At 42.4% G+C, this 22,159-nt stretch overlaps 1 protein-coding gene across 1 annotated transcript in view; it reads left to right on the top strand.

Annotated features, from left to right (window-relative positions):
- Positions 1-4,277: 4,277 nt before the first annotated feature.
- The window catches only part of CUBN (cubilin), a 152,983-nt gene continuing 135,101 nt past the window's right edge, over positions 4,278-22,159 (top strand). The window contains exons 1-14 of the mRNA XM_009649272.2: positions 4,278-4,399; positions 4,554-4,683; positions 5,047-5,139; positions 6,140-6,178; positions 6,945-7,046; positions 7,977-8,080; positions 11,528-11,654; positions 13,100-13,268; positions 14,021-14,152; positions 15,345-15,440; positions 16,696-16,817; positions 18,541-18,727; positions 20,475-20,593; positions 21,866-22,100. Of these exons, the coding sequence (XP_009647567.1) occupies positions 4,278-4,399; positions 4,554-4,683; positions 5,047-5,139; positions 6,140-6,178; positions 6,945-7,046; positions 7,977-8,080; positions 11,528-11,654; positions 13,100-13,268; positions 14,021-14,152; positions 15,345-15,440; positions 16,696-16,817; positions 18,541-18,727; positions 20,475-20,593; positions 21,866-22,100 (1,777 nt within the window). The remainder of the gene's footprint in view (positions 4,400-4,553; positions 4,684-5,046; positions 5,140-6,139; positions 6,179-6,944; positions 7,047-7,976; positions 8,081-11,527; positions 11,655-13,099; positions 13,269-14,020; positions 14,153-15,344; positions 15,441-16,695; positions 16,818-18,540; positions 18,728-20,474; positions 20,594-21,865; positions 22,101-22,159) is intronic.

The following is a 22,159-nucleotide window of genomic DNA, read 5'->3' as shown; positions in this document are numbered from 1 at the left end:
AACTAAATCAAAATTCATCTCTTTGTTATTTGCTACTAAAACCTGAAAACCTAAATTTCCTGGCTGGTTAGTTTAACTTCATCAGCAAGTAACTTATTAACTTCATCAACTGTGTTGAGGGAGCAAAATCTTAAGCAGGTTTCAGAGGGCAGTTTGCTGAGAAGTAAAAGAAATCCATAAAGAATGGCATGGGATGTGGGGCCTTGCAGCTGCTGCTGCCCCCAGGGAAGGTTCTGAGGCCATAAAACTCTCCAGACAGAAGTAAAGAGAAGGAAGGAAGCGATGGCGGGGTGGTTATAGGTCAGGGACAGAAAGGGGAATGTTATTTTTCAGAGTCACCCCTGCTGGATGTAAACCTTGTGGTTGTTGATTCTCCATATAGGGCCTAATACCGGCTTAGTGCTTGGCTGTCTCAGCGCTATAGGGACACACAGAAAGTGCTGAATTCAGTATGGGACACTGTTTACACCAGCAATTTGCACGTTTGTACCATGGAGGTAACAGTGCTGCTTTGTGTGTCGTGTGTCACTTTTGAACACTGGAATATTACTAGGTAGAGGAAAGATGAAAGAGGATCCAGGGAAGTGAATATGGAAGTACTGGGAGACATAACCTCAGCTGAGTGGAAACTCGGGTAAATGTGCCCTGCTCAGGATTGAACCAGCAATGGGGCTGGATTTATAATTACTAACAAATATTTGAGTCATAACATTGAATAGCAGGGATCTTTTTTGCATCTATAGAACAAAATAAAGGATTATTTATTAGTCTTCCATAACAAAATTAGCCAGGTTGGGATTCACACCAATAGTTAACCTTCCCCAATACAAAAAGGGAGCATGGTCACAGACCCATGCGTGTCTCTGCATCTGAGTTGACTTCCTAGGTGCAGTTAATGCATATTGAATATTTGGCCGTAATCTGAGTAAACTCTTGTCTTCTACAGAAGCATCTTTGTATTGCAGGCACATACTGCTGGAGAAGTAGAGGGATGCCACCATTTTATTTTGCACAGATACACAAGATGGTGGTAAATTGTAGTCCCTGCTAGTACAGGATGAACTTCAACCAAAATTAGAGGCAAATGCTCCATTGCTTCCTGCCAAATCTCTGCACAATCTATACCCTTTGAAGTGTTTCCTCAGCCGTAACGTCAGCAAGGTAATGAACGATCTGTCCCAGGAGAAGGGGTTCATGCCAGCTCTCCTTGTTAGGAAGAACAGCCCCTGTTCTTATGCCAGATGCTTGCAGGGTTTCCATTCTGTTCCTCCAAAAATGATACCTCAATCCAATATATTTCAGTAAAATTAAAAGGTGTGGACCTATTTTTCTCCTTAAGATGGTTTACAGATTTCCCAACTTGGCCAGCCTAAGGTGCATTGACTAGGAATAGAGAATAAATTAACTAAAATCTGGAAGGCCTAATGAAACGGAAAATAGTGTGTCATGCAAGGCTTAGACATCCAGAGCTCTCTTTCCGTCCTATAATCAGTGCATAGTCACAGTCACCTGGTCTTCAGGTCAACCACTTTCTAAGCTGTGAAGCCTGCATGAAGAGGAGGTGAAAAGAGTTCTCTCTTCTTCCTCCTCGCACTAGCAGCTTTCTCCCCATCCTCTATGGTTTATTGCTCATTGGTCGTTTGGTATATTGGAGTTAATTAGTTGGAAAGGGAAGCTTGAATCAAAGATTGACAGGCAGCAGAGATGAGGGAATGCATACTCAGTATGCAAAATAAATGAATAGAGATAAGGAAGGATTTTGTGGGTCCCAGCTGAAGTCCAGGCTGAAAACTGTAAGCGTACAATGGACTCTGTGCAAGAAAGTCCCTGAAGTATGCATACGTTCAAGCAGCCTGCTGGGAAATGCAGGTTTAGTTGGCCCATGTTTTCTTCAAGTTGACACCCAACTGTCAGTTATAAAAACTTGGTAGACTGTTAAAACAAAAAGAGCAAAAAAACCCAGGCAGACATCAGAACTGACATGGAGAACGTTAGTGAGTGCTAGTTTAATGGACAATACCAGGATACCCAGAGGCAGAAGGTGTCCTGTTGACTAGACAGACATATCAATAATTTATCTGTGCTCTTCTATTTGTGAGCAGAGGTTTCAGAGCAAAGAGCAGAATAGGAAATAAAAAAAATAAGTGTGCTAGGACAGATCCTCAGTTGGTGTAAAATACTGTAACTCATTTGGATTGAATGGCGCAGTGATAGTTTTCAACAAATGATGATACAATTTTGTATTTTCATCTAAACACCATCCCCTATGATGGTAAAGGACAACACATGGGGATTCCTCCTCCTATTCCTCTGTTTTGGCAGCAACAGCTGATAGACTTTGTGTCCTGGAGGCCACAGGCTGCTGCGGAGCAGGTGAATATCCAGAGAGCTGAGCTGCTGCTACTGCTCCGGTAGGCACATTGTTGGGCTGTACCCCGTGGGTTCAGGAGGAGCAGCCCCTCTGCCCATCCAGACTTCTAGGAAGGTCTTCCAGACCTAACTGTTGGGTTACCTGCATCGCAGTCTGTGAGAGCGCAAGCAAGATGGTCAGCAGGCTCACACTGTTCTGAGTTCTGAGATAAGTTTCTAAAACCACAGATAATAAAATGTAATAAAAACCTAGTTTTTATGCAAAAAACCAGAAATTACTGTAGGGGGTGGATGTAGCTGATGTAATCTCAGACATTATAGTTGTTCATAGTAAGGATGAAATTATTATCTGCGGCAGCACCACAAACATTAGTTATCCTGGCTTCACACTCGTTTTCACAGTCCACCTCTGTCTCTTTTTGAGGTTACACTAATATTTTTTGTCACTACACCCAATTTCTTCCCAGAGTGCTTTGACATCATAACATTTCTGTCTATGAAAGCTGTAGAGCTCATTTGATCCCCCAGCTCCAGGGCATGTCCCGCATATCTGTGGGACATCTGTAGGTGACAAGTGCAAACTGGAGCAGAAGGGAAGGCTGGGCAGTGTTAGGAAGTTCAGGAGCTCCATGGCCTCCAGGAAGGTCTGGGGCTTAAAGGGTCAGTGAATGGTAGCTATGGGTATCTTTGAGCAAGAGCAGTTACAGCTGTTGCTTCTTTTCTTCTCAGTAGGGTTTTGAAATGTGAGCAACCAGAATGAGTTGTCTACCACACAAAAAGGAAAATCAAAAAGAATGGTGGTGGGCCTGGAGGTTCAGGCAGCTCTTAGCATGAGGAAGGAAAAGATACATGAAACTTCCCTGAAGCAGGTAGAGGAAAGCACAGCAAGGTCTGGTGCAAGGGAAATACGGAGACTCTGGCAAAAGCAAAGGGGAGGTGGGACGTGGACTCTGCCATTGCTTCCAGTAGCAACAGCCTGGGCCTCAGAGCCAAGAGCTGAAAAGCATCTGGGTGGGACACTTCTTTTGAGAAGGCTGTGAGGTACTGTTGAAGGGTAGAGAAAAATGGGGTTAAGATTCAAATTTTGGCACTCAGAACTTGTTAATTTGCATTTTTTATTACTTTTGAGCCTCCTTTGAATTCTTCCTTGTCTTCTGCATTGTCTATGTCTGGCCCTGAATTTGGGAGCCCTGGTGTGAGCAGTGAAGATAGCCTACACATGCCAAACAAAATGCAGTCTCCTTGGTGTGCGATCGTCTCCCCAGCATCTGGGGACTGAGTCATCCCTGAGTCAGAGCAACCATAATTGGTTAAAACTGTAATCCATGGGATGCTGTTTGGTACTGCTAACTTGTTTGTGTCATCTGCTCGATAAATTATTGGCTGGAAGCTTCTCTTCCAATACAAATATTCCTTGCCAGCCACTGTGGGTTTTATATGTGGGGTTTTGGGTTGGGTTTTTTTTTTTAGTTATTTTGGTAACGATCTAGGCCCGCTAGAGTTGCCAGATAGTCCTTCCTTCGCCCGTGTGGTGCAGCATGCGGGGAGAGCGAGCTGCTCCTGCAGTAGCCAGATGCAGATTCCAAGGTGCTCTGAGACACTGGGGTGCTGAGCTGTACAAAGGTCAAAGACTTAATGATACAATACAGGCAGATTTCAATTCATGATCTTTCAAAGCTCCCGAAACCGAAAGACAAAAAACCCCCGCATTTAATGCCTAGATGATTTGCACGCTGTCAATCTTTAATTAAGATACCTGAGATAAAGTTCACCCTTGCAAGACAAGACAGCAGAATGGGCACCTTGTGAATAAAGAGCTGCGTGAGAGCAAAGGGCACCTGGGCTTGTAGCAGTGCAATTCAGCACCGGAGGTTTCACTTCAAACACAGGACAGCTGGAGGAGAGCAATGCTTTGGGCTGCTCCTGCTCCTGGGCTTTTAGTTGCATTATCATTATTACTTACTGGATCGAGCTGTGAATCAAACCACTATGAAAAAAAGAGGCAGAAAAGAACCATTTATGACGAGCAGTAAGTACCATTGCTTGCAAGCGCATTTGTTTGTATGGTGGCTTCTAAGTGCCAGTAATGGGAACGGAATGGCTTTACTGTGGCTCTTCTTTACATACTCTTTGGCAGATATGTGTAACTAAATGATCTCTTTGTTTTTTCTGTAATACAACAGGCCTCGTTTGTCCTCGGAGCAGGGTAATTTAGTGTTCCATGCTGGCTCCAGCAAAAATATTGAATTTAGAACTGGACCACTGGGGAAAATAAAAATTAATGAAGAAGACCTTGCAGAACTTTTTAGTCAGGTGATGTAGTTACTTTTTCTTAGTATGTTTTTGTTTTCAGTTTTGTACATTAATAGCTTAATTGTCTTCAGAATTTGTCTTAGCAAATGTTTGATGTGTTTTGTATGATTGTTGTTTTATATTGACTCTAATATGAAAGTAAGCGATTGCAGATGTGTAAAGTAATCATGCCATTACAGAAAATAATTAAAAGATTAAATTGTATATGTAACAGAGCTCTCTGTATTTAAGTGGACTTTATAATAGTAAAGTTAAGCAAGAACGAAATTTTCCTAATCTTTTGAAAAAGCAAAGCTTATTTACATTTGTAAGCTTGTGAAAAAGCCAAGCTTGTTTCACATTATCTCTGTTGTTTAAATTTAGGTGAGAGAAAGTAACGCAGAGATCCAAGAACTTAAAAAAGCCCATGGTGCCTCTCAGAACGTGTCCCAGCAGGTTGCTGTGCTGACCTCCAAGGTAAGCCATATCCTCATGTTATCCTCCAGTGTTCCCAGTTTTCTGTTCCTCAGTTTAACATTGTTCCCTGATTCATTTTAGTATTTCTGGACTCCAATTCAGGGAACTAGGGTAGAGTCCATATTTAACATCAGCTCAGAGTCTATGTTCCATGTTGAGAAACCTATTCAGTAACTTTGGAGACAATGGAAATATTCCTGTAAATCCCATTATTTCCAGTTACCGGGATTCTTCTTTTGTCCACTGTCAACATCTCTATGGACTATATCCTCAAATATTTATGGAAGTGAAATCCCACTAAATTCAGGAAATAGACCATGTTCTTGTAGTTGTTACACAGACATTCCATTCCATAGGTGAAATGGCTTATAGGGGTTTGCAGTGGAAAGAGAAGACCTATGCAGTGGTTTTCTCTCTTCCCTGCTACCAAAGTGTTTTCTCCAATAGAAGATCTTGAAACCTTTGTCTGACTTGGTTTAAGTGTCTTTTGCTACAGTGGTGCCACAAGTTCCTTATAGGAAAATATTTTATAGCTTGAGAGACCTCCCTTTAGGGAAATTGTGCTAATACATATCCATCATATTCCCTGGTTCAGTTTCAGCTTGCTGTTTGTGGTTATAACCTGCTGAGACATGGTGAACCTTTTCTTGGTTTTCGGTGTGCTCAGACCTCTGTCCTTCGCATGCATGCGAGCACCTGAACAGTCCTGCTAGAATATTCACATTCTCAATGCTGAGTACCTGAATACATCTTTGCAAGACTGAGTCTTGCTTTTTGGCATCAAATAGGGACATATTTAAGCTGTCATTTTCCAAACAGCCTAAACCACCAAAATTCCAGTGAACAGGGCCTGATTTGAACCTGATTGTTACCTGGTTTCGCATACCAGCTATTCTTTTTTTCTCGAAAGAGAATATTGTGTTAGCCTCCTGGCATCCAAGCCCGTACCTCTGTAGTCACTCGCACACCAAGCACCATGTAATTTGCGTTTCTTTTGCAGGTCATGAGTCTTGACAACAAACTTCAAAGCTTAGAGCAGGTGAGTAAACAGGAAGCAAACTAGAGCTCAAAAAAGAAAAACACAGCCCCAAGTAAATAAAGTGAGTTTACAATGATTAAATAGCTAAATTATTTCTTTCTTCTCATGGATTGCTCGGGAAAACTTTTTTTGGTAACAGGAGGTAAAAAAAGCCAAGATTTGTGGAGGAGGTGAAATGCCTTCTTGCAAAACATAAACTGTGTAGGAGCCTGCATTCCTTAAAGGAAAAACAGTTGTAGACTCAAGAACAACAACTAGATACCAAGGAGAAGTAAACTCTTCCTTCACTGATCTGTCAGGATGAAGACTGGAGAATTCAAACGGGATTTTATATTGTCCTGGAAATAGCTGATTTTCAGCCTGTCACCTGCTTCTCCACTGAGCTTGTGACAAGCCACAGCTACAGCTGCCGGGAAAAGCAGTTGTCAGATGAGTCACCTGCGGAATCGAGAGGACAAGATAACCCTCCATCCAGACTCGCAGTCTGCTGCCGAGGAACACTCCCTATTAATATTTACTTCTTACAGGGCTTTTCTCATCCTAGTGCTTGCAGCTGGCCATCCTGTGTAAGAATAATCTTATTGGTCATTATTTTGTACAGGGATAAGCAAACCAGCTCAAAACCTTTACAGATCAACTTTGCTGAAAAAAAAGGGGGGGAGGGGAACCCAAGAATGAATTAAAAAAAAAAAGAAAGAAAAAAAAAAGAAAAAAAGGTTTGTCTTGAACATAAATGCTAATTTTCTATTCTTTTCCTGGCTTTCAGGCTATCCAGAGGAAAGCCTGCAGTAGTAACCCCTGTGAGAACTCGGGGACTTGTGTAAACTTGCTGGATGGTTTCTTCTGCCTCTGTCCCAGCAACTGGCAGGTGAGTCTTTAGCCTCTTGGATACGGAGTGTGCATTTTAACTGTAAGGGTACACCTGGCTTAGCGTAATTGTGATGAGGAGTAGCATTTTAAGGTTGCTCAGGGCAGAGTGAGGTACGCTGAACCACAAAGCAGCAGTATCACACTCATCGTTTGGTTGAAGGGTAACACACTTGCTTCTCAGTCATATCTGTATGTACCAAAAAACCAAAGCCCAAACCATTGGGCCAGACCCTGCGCTGTTTATATGCGGGCGATGGAGTCAGTGATGCTTGGCAGTTCCCACAGAAGAGGATCAGTCTGGTTTTTGCTGAGCAGTGGACTGAACTGCATGCCTTGCTGTTGATCTTACGCAAGGATAGAGAGAGAATGGGGCAAGGGAAGGATATTTATTCAAGCTCAAACAAATAAGGCAGATGGGGGTGTAAGTAATCAATCTCATTCTGAGTTTTTTAAATCCAAAGACTTTACTGGCAAAGGCTTTAGTGGTGCTGTTACATGCACTAGGGATGGAAAAGGTATATCTTCTTCTGAAGGCTCTCAACTTGAAAGTTGTCCCAGCAAGATTTGGGTGAAAATTGCTGTGCTTTCAGTTTTAATAGAACAGCATCTCCTGATAGAAGCAGTTTGAAAGAAACACTTCTGAGCCTTTTGCTAGCAAGTTGGAAAGTGGAGGGGGGGGGGTGACAGTACTATGCTGTCCATATGCTTTCCACAAACAGCTGAAATATTTTATCCCCCATCTGACTGATAACCAGGGTCACAGAAGCACAGCTGAAAAACAGTTTTGTTATAATGCTTCATAAGGGAAGCTGTGTTGATAGCGGCCCATGGTTTGTATATCTTTGGAAACTATATTAAACTTTGGCTCTGCGGTTTGCTTCATTCCTCAGTTATTTGGAAAATAAACTGGTTTTCCATTTCATCTCAGGGCCTCCTGTGTTCAGTGGATGTTAATGAATGCCAGATTTATGCTGGAACAGCGTTAGGCTGCCAGAATGGAGCCACTTGTGTGAACACACCAGGCAGCTACAGGTAACTTTTCAAAACGAGACACAAAAGCCCTATGTAAAATACTTTGCTATTTTTGTACCCCGTATCACACCTGCAGCACAAGTTCTAGGAATAAGTCTGTTTAGCATCTATACACTGTAATCTCTTGTAGTCTGAGAGAATATAAAACCCTTAATACACCATGCACGGAGCCCACTGCAGACACAGAAGGCCCCTGAAGCCATTGCCTGCTTTGACACAAGAAGAGCAGCAAGAACCAGATTTATCACACAGCCATGCTGGGCAAGAAGGCTGCAAACTGGAGACTGGCTCCAGTGACCTGGCCCTCTGTTGCTGGTGCAGATGCTTTAATGGAAATTTACTGTGCCATGGGATGTAGGTGGGGTGGTGAGATGCGGCATGCTGGTCTGTAACCAGTGCTTGCCAATGTGCCCATCTAGCACAGCCACGTTAGCAGCCACGTTAGCATCCCTCCATTATCACCTACCCTGTGAGACCAAAAGGAATGAGGAGTTGAAGGAGGTGAACAGGTTTGGCCCAGCAAAGTTTTTGAGTTGTTGGAAACATCATGAATATTTGGGCACCCTTGATCACTGGTGTTCCCAGCACACTGCATAACTCTGAAAAATGCTGAGGCTGCAGCAGAGCAAGCAATATGTGGTGCTGCCAGGCAGAAAGGGAGGAGAAATGCTCTCTGCAGTGGGCTGGCCAGGATGGTGCCTGGGCTGCCTGTGTGCTGGCCCTCACAGGCATGACGTCCCTGGAGCATATCCTTCTCTGGCTGTGCCCAGCTCCTTAGGAAATATGCTCTTGTTTACAGGGCAAGCCAGCCTGAACCTTCTATGTTTTATTTTCCAAAATGTCAAATAATCTGGTAAATAAATAACTTTCAGATGTGATACAAAGCTATCCCTGTGCAATGGGAACAAGCAGGCTGGAGAGCATGCCACAGCTTTCTGCAAAGCATTTTGTCTCCTGCTTCAGCATGAAAATCTTAGCCCCCACAAATATTTGCTTGGCGTGACACTGGCTTATAGCGCTTTGTCAGTTCTTGGAAGAACCTCACACAAGGGAAGTTCTCCTGCAGTGCTCCTCACACTTCAGTATTAACACAGAGCCTGCCGAGGTGTCACTGGTCCGTGGTGCTTTCTGTCGGCTTTTCTTTGATTTTAAAGGATGTTTCTAGCTTGCCTGCAGCTGTCCCCAACACAGACATTTGTCAAGGAAATGATGCACAAAGCAGCCTGCCTTTACGTGTTGTTTCTTACTGTGCTCAGGGATGTGGTGTACAGGTGTGTGACTAAATTAAGGTTTGAGAGGACAAACCCTCTGTCTTTCTTGCAAGTGGTGTCACTGTGTTAGCACAGTCATGATTCCTGTTTCTCCAGTGTAATTCTTGCCTTCCTCGGTACTTGCTGAATCAGTGCTTCCTGAAATGAACTAAGACCTCATCATAAGTCATCCAAATCTTAATACTAAATCCATCCCCGGGTAGAGCATGACACGGCTCTTTCCAACAACAGTGAGAACATTGCTGCTAAATTTTCTGGGACCCAGCAACCCAGGTCACCCCACCCCTGCTCTGGTTTAGTTCTATACACCAGCATAGACTGCAGGTAAAGAAAAGGGTGATATTTAAATTTCTATAGCCCCCAGAGATAACACCAGGTGAAGGGCAGTACTGGACTAGGTACTGTGAAATGGAGCATAACGCAGTCTTCACTCCCTGTTCAGATTCTTCGCATGCATGCTTCAAGCTGTAATTCAGGAAGGCACTGAAGTATGAGGAAAAAGAGCAGGTATCCAGGAAATGCCTTCCTGAATCAGGACCTTAGTGGGATGTTGCATCAGTTGGATGAAAAGCTGTGAGTGTCCCCAAGTCTCTCAGACTTCTGTGTCAGAACTCAAATAACAGGGGCCTCATCCCAACGTGCCGTCAGCAATGGGAGAGAACCAGGGCAGTGCCGAGCAGCCGTGCATTGAAATTTGGCTGGAGCTCCTTGCAGTGTGACCTACTTCTTGAAGCTGTTCTCTGAGCAACTTCAGAAGGGTAGCAGATTAATCTTTGCCAGACTAGGCAGGAGACAGTGTCATTGTCCTCCCTTGGAGCTCGTCAGATTGCCTTGCTGTATCCTTTGGAGTTGAACATGAAGCTCTGAATGTACTTTGGACATAGAAAGATGATCTGGTTCCTTGACCTGTTGCCTCTGTGCTTGCCCAGGTTGTGCTACTGCACTGGTGAGATGGTGTTGGTCTCTCTGCTGTCTCTTACAATAATGAACATGCTGTCTTACAGTACTGCAGACTGCAGTTAAGCATTAAGCTATTGTGGGTTTTTTAAGCCCGAGTTCATGTGGGTTGCTTGTCCTGGGTGCAGCGTTTAGTTACCTGCAATTGGCTTATCAAACTGCTATTTCAACTGAGCATGTGACACCGTGGCAGGGACAGAAGCAGCTTATTAAATTGCTCCAAGGTCCAGATCAGCTTCACTGGAATACCCTGATTCAAATTCTGCAGATAAATGCTTTTACAGAGTATTTTTCATTAGCCAGCTTAAAAGAAATCCAAGAAGAGTGAGTACCTGCCATATGTCTCTGTGAGGAGCAAACATCAGCAGACATCACAGCATATAACTTGCATCCAAATAAGTGTCTTAATAAAAAGTTAGTGAACTATAGGAGGCTTTCTGTAGGTTTAGGTCCCTTGCAGTAGTATTTCAGAGCCTCAGACTTGGTCTATGTGGAAATAAAGGGCCAGAGAAAAGGGAAGCATTACCTGATGGCTTAGAAGTTCCCAATTTCAGTTCCACTGCGTGTGTACAGTGCTGTGACTAAGGTGTGCCCTATAAATAACAACGCGATGCAGCTTGCAGCCCGCAAGCCAGATCCCCCCTGTAGAATGCCTCCCTTCAGCCCACTATGTTCTTCTCACCCCATCGGCCCTGAACACCTCCTCCTGCCCACCACACTTACTTGAAAGCTGGGCTGCTGCTGGGACAGCAGCTGCCACGTGTAAGGTGTCAGTGTGAGGGTGCCATTTCTGTGTGTTGCTAGAGGTTTTAGGTAGTTGGTATCATATGAGGGTCATAAACTGAAATACAAAATTTAGGTGCTCTCTGACTGGAGTAAGGATTTCCAGGCTCATACTCATTTGAAGTCTCATGTTAGACATTTATTTTTCCCCGGATTTGCACTTATGAATGTAACAAAAGGCTGTGGATTCTCCCATAGGGTCAGATAGTCATGGATATGCACAAGTCCCACGTGATTCTTGAGTCTCTGCTGAACAGGAGCCTTGCCTCTGTGCACGATTACTAATGGGTTTGTCAGTATAGCTAAATAGTCGGATTTCATAAGGAACACCACATAAATAAAAGAGTGAGGAATGATCTCTTACTATGGCAATATGTGATCCTTAACAGCTATATAAAGACAACAATTTGATTTTTCTGTCTGCTTTCACCATTAGCTGCTCCTGTACTCCAGAAACCTACGGGCCTCACTGTGCCTCAAAGTTTGATGACTGCCAGGGAGGATCTGAGTCGCTCTGTGGGCATGGCATCTGCGTAGATGCAGACAGGGATCAGCCCAACAAGGTAAGGAACAACATATAAGTCTCATTTTACAGTGCAGCATGAATAAGCAACAAATGATGCTGAGCACCACAAGACTGTGCAGCGTGCTGCTGCTGAAAAACAGCAAGAAATACCACCATAAAACATAACCTCTCTGTTGGCCCAAGGACAGCAGAAAGAATTGAAAATGCCTTGTGTCTTGTTAGAGGTACTGGTCACGGTATGAGATCTACTACTACATCCATAGGGAGGTTGCGAATATTCTTTGAATAAGTCAGTCTTATGTGAAGGATAATATTCTCACCATTCATTATTTGGGGAGTTCTAAGTTGCTAGAGTATTGTATTATTTAAAGGATTAAGAAGGACAAACATGAATCTTGTTTTTCCTGGGAAAAACACGGATACCCGTGGATCATTATTGTCGGTGGCCTGGGAGCCGCCACGGGGGAGCCGCGAGGGCTGCCCAGCGGCTGGGGGGCTGCTGCTCATCTTTGCTGCTCCTCACCGTTGGCTGGGCTTGGTGTCTGACTCCAGGCCCAAGCTCTCCACATGTCTGCACTGGGTGGATGCTAGCATACACTTGAACGGTCTTCTGGGGCTTGTTCTTTTTGGGAGCAAATCCGGGTACAGGGTGTTCGCTCCAAAGGGACATATGGAACATGCCAGCTTTGGCTCTTTCCATTCAGAGCAGCTCTCCAAAACTACCTGGCCAAGCCTGTGCTCCTTAACACTCCTGTACACCCATGCACCATTCCAGACACACCACATATTCTTCATGCTATGCCAGAAAATAATTTCTTTGCTCAATTTGTAAAAGTTTACACAACTCATCACTTCTTTTCTGCCCAGTTTTTGTGGAGAAAGCTTTTCAAAAGGGTTCAGTGTTGTCTTAACAGTGTCTGCTTCTTTATTGTCAACAATAAAACTCCCATTAGCTTTAATTGGACCAAAGCTAGATAAATGCTGAAATCTGGCCATTAGTAAAGTTTACTACAGAGAAAACTGTTTTCCTCAAAGAACACATACATTTGCAATTTAATGTCAGCGCTGCACATTGCACAGATTACTGAACAGTTTGCTTAAAAGAAAACAGCCAAGCTGAGTTCAGGTTGCTTACACTGATCTGTTTACCCTGGTTACAAAGCAAGTTGATGACTTTTAATTATGTTTATGTACAGCTCATAATTGCTGTTCATTTTCTGTGGGAGCTTTGGGGTAAATTACAGGTTTCTTTTATGAAAATAATGAATGAGCCTGTTGTTGCTTCCGTAATCTAAATAGGTAAATTCAGAAAAGGAAATAGACTGAGAAAACTACCGAAGCAACTGGTATGTGCAAACCATGTAGTGCTCTGAAAGCTTTCTTGCTATAGTTTAAAAGACATTTTATAAAATGAACTCCTCCTGCCCTTTTCTTGATGGTTCTAACTGTCCTGCATATGTAATGTGATGTTTGCCATGGCAGCCCAAGTACCACTGTATCTGTGACACTGGCTGGATGTCCCCTCCTGGCAGCCCTGCCTGCAGTGCTGATATAGATGAATGCAGCCTCCCTAATCGTCCGTGTTCACAGCATCCGCTTGTGAAGTGCCACAACACACCGGGCTCCTACTCATGTGATCCCTGCCCCACAGGTATTGCATCCTTCCATGCTCTCAGGTGGGAGGGGGTGGCAGCAGTGGCTGTATGTCATAAGCACAGACACAGAATCCCGATGAGAGTAACTCCATGAAATGCTTTGGCCTATATTCTAGAGAATAAATGCCTGCAGGTTATGTCTTATCTAGGTAATGCAGGCAGTGGAGTCTAATGCGTCATTTATCCCATCCTAAACTGAGCATCTAAATAGGTCTGATGGACCCGCATGTCCATGGGTACCTTCACGTCCATCATGTCATATTACTTTCATGTAATAGGTCTGAGGTACTTTCATATCCTTATGCTTACTACCCTAAGGCAATATAAGAATCTAATTGTCCCCTCAAGCCATATAACCTATGATTCCTCTTCCTGAGTCAGGTAGGTGGTGTGTATAGGAGGAGTATTTGAAGTATTTAACCAGAGTTATGATAAAGCAAATTGTACCTGTGTGCACTAGACCAGAATTGCCTCCTCTTTAGGTTAAAGTGTGTTTGATTCTGGAATGTCCAGGATGCAGTTAATATAAAATGTTCTTGCACACGCACCTCCACTCTGTTGTGTTTGTAACCTGTTCTGCAGACCAGTATTCATTTTCATCAGTTACGAGAGGGACAGGTCTTCTCTGTGTTAATGAAGTTAAATTAAAAAGTTGTGTTTTTCTGATCTATGAAAAGATCTGGTCAAAGAAGAAAATGAAAAGGCCAGGCATTTTTTATTTTAATGTCTTTCCTGTGCTTCTTTTAAGGCTGGCAAGGAAATGGCTACAGTTGCCAAGACATTGATGAATGTGAAAGTAATAATGGAGGCTGCTCAACAGCACCGATGGTTCAATGTATCAACACAATGGGATCCTTCCACTGCGGGCTCTGTCCACCAGGTAAAATGGATTTTTTTGTTGATAAAACTATGGAAAGGCTTAAAAAATGAAGATTCAACACATTTGGGACTGTTTTATGGTAGACTTAGGAAGCTGAAGATTGGTTTTATATAACGAAGTATTACATACAAAAAGCAATACTATAATATAGAATGCAGAGTCCAAGGATATTCATACTGCTTCAGCTATTAATGAACATTTTGGAGACTATGTCTCTAATGACGATCCTCTGAAATGTGTTTCTCTTCTATTAGGTAGCCCTTTTCAGTGTTAGAGCCTTGATTTGATGAAGTACTTCCTTTGTAAGATCATTAATGGGAAACAAGGATTGCGTAATTATGATAGTAATTGCATTGTCAGTATTAATTGAAAGAGCATCCTGTGTGCCATAAATCAGCTGTATTGTCTGTCTGAAAAAAAAAGCCTTGATAGTTGTCATGCTCTGAATGCTGTATAAGAAGGCAGTGTTTCCGTTGCAGTACAGGTCAAGCAGTGGAAGTCATGACTTCATCTTTATAATTTGTGGTTTATGATTTAAAATGCTTTATGAAATGCATGCTATCAATACTAGAAATACTAGCAGGAAAAAGTGTTCCTAATTGACCTTTCAATTGCTATTTAAATGGCAATAGACTGCAGGTAGTGAAGGTTCTCAGTTACTGAGCACTGAAGGGCTATCACCATGCTGGAATGCAACCTCAGACAAGTTTTGATGTGGTGCAGTGGACCTCAGCTCTGGCCGTGCAGTTGTGCTGCTTGGGTCCTGCTGAGTCTCCCAAGAGGAGGTGGATGTTGTATTTGAGACCCAAGGGCAGCTCTGGTCTGCAGTGGGAAGCCTGGAGGTGGTCGGGGCTGGCTGGGTGCAGACATGTAGTGAGGGCAGCACATGGTGGCTGAGAGCGCTGAGCTTCTGTGGCCTCACTGACCTCACCTGTATTTGGCTAGCACTAATATACCTTTTTTCTAAAATCATGGGAGTATTTAGTTACAATGAGAATCCATCCCTGCAATGTAGGAAACACAATAAATATGCCAGGTTTTACCTCAGTGTCTATCTCAACTTTTTCTGTGTAACTGCAGAAGACTGATTTTACACTGTAAATTAGTCTTTTTCTCACCAGATGATTGTTTTGCTGTCAATTTGCAGAGAACACAGTTTGTTACAGACTAACTGAGATTTACCTCTGAACAGGTTATGAGGGAGATGGACAAACATGTACCCAGGTTGACATCTGCTCAATAAATAATGGAGGGTGCCATCCTTCGGCTACTTGTACCTCAGCTCCAGGTACGATACTGTCTTAAGGACTGTAAGTGGTACCAGTGTGAATCTCAAGGAGGGTTGGTTAGGCTGAATCCACTTTGTAGCAACATATTTAGATTGCAGCCTCTTCTCCACAGTCAGTTTTGCCTCACCCAAAGGAGTTTACAGGCAGGCTACCTAAAGCCAGCAGGCCTCTCCACAAATGCTGACTGAAATAGATTTAGGCTTCACCAAAGAGCAGGTTTCATGATACAATTGTAGAGATCTTCACCATTTCTCTTTGACACACTTTTCCAATTTCAGCTGCTTTTACTATTCTCATTTCCATAACGAGTGGGGAACAGTGGCTGGAAAGCTGCCCAGTGGAAAAGGACGTGGAGGTGCTGGTTGACAGCTGACTGAATATGAGCCAGCAGTGTGCCCGGGTAGCCAAGAAGGCCAAGAGCGTTCTGGCTTGTATCAGGAACAGTGTGGCCATCAGGACCAGGGGAGTCATCCTTTCCCTGTACTCGGCACTGGTGAGGCCACACCTCAAATACTGTGTTCAGTTTTGGGGCCCTCAGTTTCAGAAGGACATTGAGGTGCTGGAGCATGTCCAGAGAAAAGGCAATGAAGCTGGTGAGGGATCTGGAGCACAAGTCTGATGAGAAGTGGCTGAGGGAATGAGGGTTGTTTAGTCTGGGGAAAAGGAGGCTGAGGGGAGACCTTATTGCCCTCTCCAACTGCCTGACAGGAGGTTGTAGTGAGGTGGGTGTTGGTCTCTTCTCCCAAATAACAAGCGATAGGACAAGGGGAAATGGCCTCAAGTTGTGTCAGGAGAGGTTTGGATTGGATATTAGGAAAAATTTCTTTACTGAAAGAGTGGTCAAGCATTGGACCAGGCTGCCCAAAGAGGTGGTGGAGTCACCATCCCTGGAGGTCTTCAAAAAACTTGTAGACGCAGCACTTCAGGACATGGTTGGTGTTGGGTTGACAGTCAGACTTGATGATCTTGGAGGTCTTTTCCAACCATAATGATTCTGTGATTCTATAAACGCCCTTTGACTACTCCCACCACTTCCCACAAAGGTGACCTTGGACTCTCAGGTAGTCATAGCAAAGCAACACTAGGGATCTTTCAGTGGTCAAACTGGACACTGACCAGGGAAAGTATCAAAAGATCAAATAAGTTAGAGTTGTATAAGGCACTGCTTCAAAATGTCAAGGACCTTTACTGCCATCAGTATTGTCATTGTAACAAGGACTGAATTACTTTCTATATCTTGTCTCATCTCCCAAGGGCCAATGCCATTTTGTTCCTGCCCATCTGGGCACACTGGAAGTGGATATGGGCCAAATGGGTGCTCTCCTCTCAGTGATATCTGTCAGCTGCAAAACCCTTGTGCAAATGGGCAGTGCTTGGTAAGTGCTGGGCTCCTCGCAGTTAGTGACAACATTATGTAGTTATAACCAGTAACAGCAGGGAGACTGGTGAGACTGAAAGCTGAGTGCAGACATACTAAAGGAAATGAGGCAAGGTCAGCCGGGGAGTGGGTGATCAACCTGGGGAAAACAAAGTGAGTTTCAGGGCACACAAGCCATTTCTTTGTGTTTGAAGTAGAGGCAGCAGTCTTGGCACTAATAACCTGAGGGATTTTAGTTGGTACCCCAGGTTAGTGATGGTATGCTGGTGCTGGCTGGGGAGAACTGATGAATGGCTGGCCCTGGTGGGACAGGGAAGCAATTTACCACCCTGGATCATGGAGGAATTACCCATGATAACAAAATCAGTACCTCTGCTGACCTTCAGACTGTTAATATCCAGTACAGCTAGTTATACATTCCCAGGCTGATCTTGTGAGAGCCCCCTGGAATCTCAGGTTGTTTGTATGGGTATGGAAATGATGCCTTATGGGAATTGATTGTACTCCTGCTGGTAGCCGAGTGTTTTGGACCTTTACTGACTGGTGGTGTGAATTCGTTCTCATGCAAGGTCCTTTTGTGCCCAGATCTAATCTACCTTTTCTGACTATTTAGTAACTATTTATTTTAGTCAGTCTATTAAAAGATATGACATCTTCCCTATAATATATCCTAATATACAACCGTAAGGAATCGTGGCTACAAACTACTACATAAAGATAATAACACAGTCACATACTTCAGTAATGGGACCAGAGAAGCATCTAATAAAATAGAGGAACAGCAGAGCTATATTTGGCCAGCATAATGATGGATGAAATGTAATGTTAATTAAATATCAGGCAATGCAGATCAGAAAACACCTTTTCACCTTGTAATGCAGCATTTGGAGCCCTAAATACACATTAAAATCCTCTTCCATCATACTGAAAATCTCTGTTCAGGACACAGAGGACATGAAGAGAAGGAAATAGAGAATATAGCAAAAGGAAATAGAGACTATAGCACATTGTATGTCACTGAAGATGGGATTGTTAGCATGTACCTTGGAATACCATGTTCTGCTTTACCTGTAAAAATCGTGTCTATAAACCAGCAAATACAAGGAAAGAGGACATAGAAAATTAAAGCAGTTAGAGATACGGAAAGACTTGATTATAAGGAGAAGCAGTAAAGGTTGAGACAAAAGAAATGGAAAAGAGACATACAGAATAAGGAATAATGCAGAGAAGGCAATAAAATTGTTTCCATTTAACATCCCTTGGGGTGAAAATGAAAGTTAACAGCCCACATAACTGCAGTGCAGACTTCCCAGAGAACAGGCTAGAGAGGAATGATTTATAAACCGCTGTTATCTCAACTTGCTATTTATAAGGTCTAGATAATATGATTGACTGGTTTCTAGGGTGATCATTTCGAAGCCAAACAAACAGTTTTCTGAATGGCTAAATGAATACAGATTCTGACTTTTTAGAAAGTCATTTGAAAGAGCTCTGCAAAGAGATCACTTAATAGAAAAAGCAAAGAGCTAGATAATCTAGGCTTTAGGTTTATTTTGGTATTCACCAGTGACCATCAAGGCCATTACATTCCAAGGGTTTTATTTCTTTGCTCTGGTATCTCCACATAAAATAAGTGTAACTATCAGTCTTTCTGCTGACTACATTGATTCCTTTAGGTGATCCATGCTCATTAAGTTTATTGCATTTGCTTATACCTGTAGGCAATGATCTCTGGATATTTCTGCCTGTGTAACGCAGGCTGGACAGGCCCTAATTGTACGGAGAACATTGACGAATGCATTAGCAACCCATGCCAGAACGGGGGGAGCTGCACCGATGGGGTCAACAGCTACTCCTGCGAGTGTACCAGCGCCTGGACAGGGCCACAGTGCCAGACTGCCCAGCAAGGTAGGTCCAGGACCTCCTCCCTAGGAGAAATGGGCCACCAGGCTTCAGTGAGTAGATGCTTGGTGTACATGATCAGTATGTGAATAAGAACCAGGTTATGATGGAAGAAAACAGCCCTCAGTGGATTACAGGTCCCAATCCAAAATCCCTTGAAGTCAGCGTTTTCCAGGAGTTTTGTTTATAGGTGCTTTGTTTGGCAGTAGGAGCATAACAATGAAGTTGATCTGCAGGCCCACTGGCCTTGACTAGACACCAGATATCCTAAAATCAGATCTCTGTTCCTGAGAAAGTGGTCTGGTAAGCTGGTTGGGAAAGAGGATCCAATACAAGGAGAACAGATTTACAAGAGAATATGTTAATGTTTCTCTCTTGTGTACACTCTAGCATTTGTTGCGAAGCTAAGTCCTGACATTTTTAGTCAAAACAAAAAGCCAGAAAAGGTTTTCAAACATAAATTTAATGAAAGAAATGTTATCCATGATAATGGGGGACTCTGAGTTTTGTAGAGTGACTGCAAGGTCCTGCCTTTAACATTTCTTCTCAATATGACTTCTTCTGTTTGTTTGGGATTGTTGGGACATTAATTTTAATTAACCAAGGCCAGGATAGCATTCCAGTGAGTGTCCTTGTGGCAACCATCTGTCAGATGGCTCGTATTTATTGCAGGTTGCCGTGAAGAAAGCAGATTGACTTTTCACAGAATACAGAATGTAAAACTTTGACTGAGGACCTGTGAAATCTGCTCTATTTTAGAGCTACTTCAGGCTCTTTCCTATTTTCCTTAAATATTTAACCAGTAATGTTTTATTATCAAGCATACATGGAAAAAAAAAAGTTTTTAGCCATTCATAATAGAAGGGATAGAAAACTAGTTTTTATCCAGTGAGAAATTATAATGTATCAACTCTGATAAAATAATACATGTAACGCTGATAAAATAATACATTTAACTGAAAAAATAGTACTTTTTAGGACATGATAATTCTGAACCTTGTTGAGAAATGGTGAGATGTTTTAGATGGACACTTCAAACAAAATTATATTTTTACCACTCCTTGAAACAAAATAATTTCAGTTTGCTGAGAACTGAGTATTTCTTTAGCATCAGTTCAGTGTTAAACTATCGCTGCTTGTTGTACACTGTAGCTATATGTGCATTGTATTTTGGGTGATTTATGGACATATTTTTCTGCAGCTGTTTGGGTTTCCTGGTTCACAGCTCCCATTCATTGGATGGCTCAGTGAGAGAAGAGACCTCATGAGAGGTATTATCAGGCCCAGAAATCTGACCAAAAAAAAAAAAGGGATAATAAAACATCTGAAGGATAATTTCTATGATGCACCACTACTGAGAAAGACAATTCTACATCATGTTATCTTCAAAATGTTATTTCATTGTAGGTGAAAAATGTAAAGATTCAATCTGGAGGTAGCCTTTTGGAAACAAACTAGTTAATGGACATTTTACTGAGACAGAATCAACATCTTTTGGCAGTATCCACATATTCCAGCTGAAAGTCTTTGTTCCTTTTCCCGGAACTGCTTTTCTCTCATGGAGTAATTTTGCTCATCTTTTGTGATGTCATTCCACTGTAGAGGAAATACTGAAGAGTCTTTTATAGAAGTCTCTTTCACCTTTGTTTTAAATGTTTAGGAAGCCAAAGCTATGCAAGAAAGTTAGGTATTGTTTAAGTCTGTATAGTGATAGCATAAATTAATCCATTTAATTTTCTCTCTCATTCTGCAGTTTGTGGAGGATACCTCTCAGGCTCCAGGGGGACTTTCAGTTACCCTAACAACCCAAACAGCCAGTGGTACAACAATGGGGTCAGCTGCGCTTGGGTTATTCAAACTGATCCCAACAAGGTAAAATAGAGCTCAGGTTAAAGTAACCCTCACTCTCCAGGACCCCTCAGCTCATCAGAGCAAAAGTGACCATCTTGATGCCACCTATTCCAATCTTGTGATCCAATCCCTTCTGAAAAAATAGTTTGTCAAGAAGAATAATTTTCGGATCCTTACAAGCCTTCAGGCTCCTTAGCCTAAGAATTTGCCTGGGTTGGTTACATTTTCAAGGTTTTTCCTATGCAGCTGAGGGTTAGAGTTTATTCACCTACCACCAGCTAGAGAAGGTGCCCATTTGACATCGCTTTAGAATGTGATCTGTGAATAGCTGCATGAGAAAAGCTCTGCTCTGATGGACTCCACAGTTGGTTTGTGAGCTAAGTGACCCCAGAACCATTTCATGATTCTGATTTCTGAGTGCCAGAAATGTGGAATGCTGAATTCATATTGTCAATGGCTTTGTGTAATAACAGCATTTGAATTTTCTTAAGGATTAATTTTTAAATGTTGCACTCAAATGTATATTCTGATCTGCAGCTAACAATTCCACTTCTGTTATAAATAACAACTACAAAATATGTTATTTCACACTTTAGCATGGGAATTCTTACTCGGGATCTGAATATTTGCTCTATTTTTGACATTTCATGGAATGAATTCAGTAGTTTTAAAAACCAGTGGTTGCTAGGGGTTTATACAGCATTATATATGTGACACATCCTCAGCTAGTGTGGGCTTATGAGACACTGATTTTAAATGTGTGGAAAAAAATTTCATTTTTTTTAACTCCCAGGACAATACTTGCAAGCATAGCAAGGATGAGAAATGTTAATTATCTGATGAGAAAACTGCCATGGGAAACCTGGAATAAAGTATTTTATGCTGGGATTCAAGCCTTTCATGTGGCTTGAAATATATAGAGATATAATTGTTGGACTTGATGATATTAAAGGTCTTTTCCAACCTGAACGATTCTATGGTTCTATATATATTTCACATATATAACTGACACAGCCAAATAGTCTCAATTATTAGTTTATAAAAACAATGCTCTTTCTAGACAACTTCCCCATCCAAATTCTTTCCTATCTATCTTCTCTCTTTCCTTTTGACCCTTAAGATTCTGTAATATCTTCTGTCCTGGAACTTCTCAGGAAATGGTATAATGGCTCCAAAGCTTGTAGATTCCCACAGTTGCATGAACACATATACTGCTCTATACAGAGTTACTGCATAAACAGTGTCTCAGGAGATGGAAAAAAAGAGATTTCTTGGTTTGTTACTTCCTGTTAGATTCTGCGTGTTATTTTCCCATTCTTCCAACTGGAGGCAAGTAATGAGTGTAACTCTGACTTCCTTCAAGTCCATGATGGGCATTCAGCATCAATGCACATGCTGGGAAAATACTGTGGCTCCTCACCTCCTACAGAGCTCTTCAGTTCCCACAACTCCCTGTATTTTTGGTTCTACTCAAACCACACCATTACAGCTGGAGGCTTTACTGTTCAGTGGGAATCTCGGGATCCTGGTAAGTTTGATGAAATGTCAAGTAATTTAGCATCTTCGTGGCTTTGAAGCAAAATGAAT

This window comes from Egretta garzetta, unplaced genomic scaffold (genome assembly GCF_000687185.1).
Source record: "Egretta garzetta isolate BGI_Z169 unplaced genomic scaffold, ASM68718v1 scaffold641, whole genome shotgun sequence".
Classification (NCBI taxonomy): Eukaryota; Metazoa; Chordata; class Aves; order Pelecaniformes; family Ardeidae; genus Egretta; species Egretta garzetta.
Note: the sequence above shows the minus strand (reverse complement) of the source record. Positions and strands in the feature narration are given on the sequence as shown.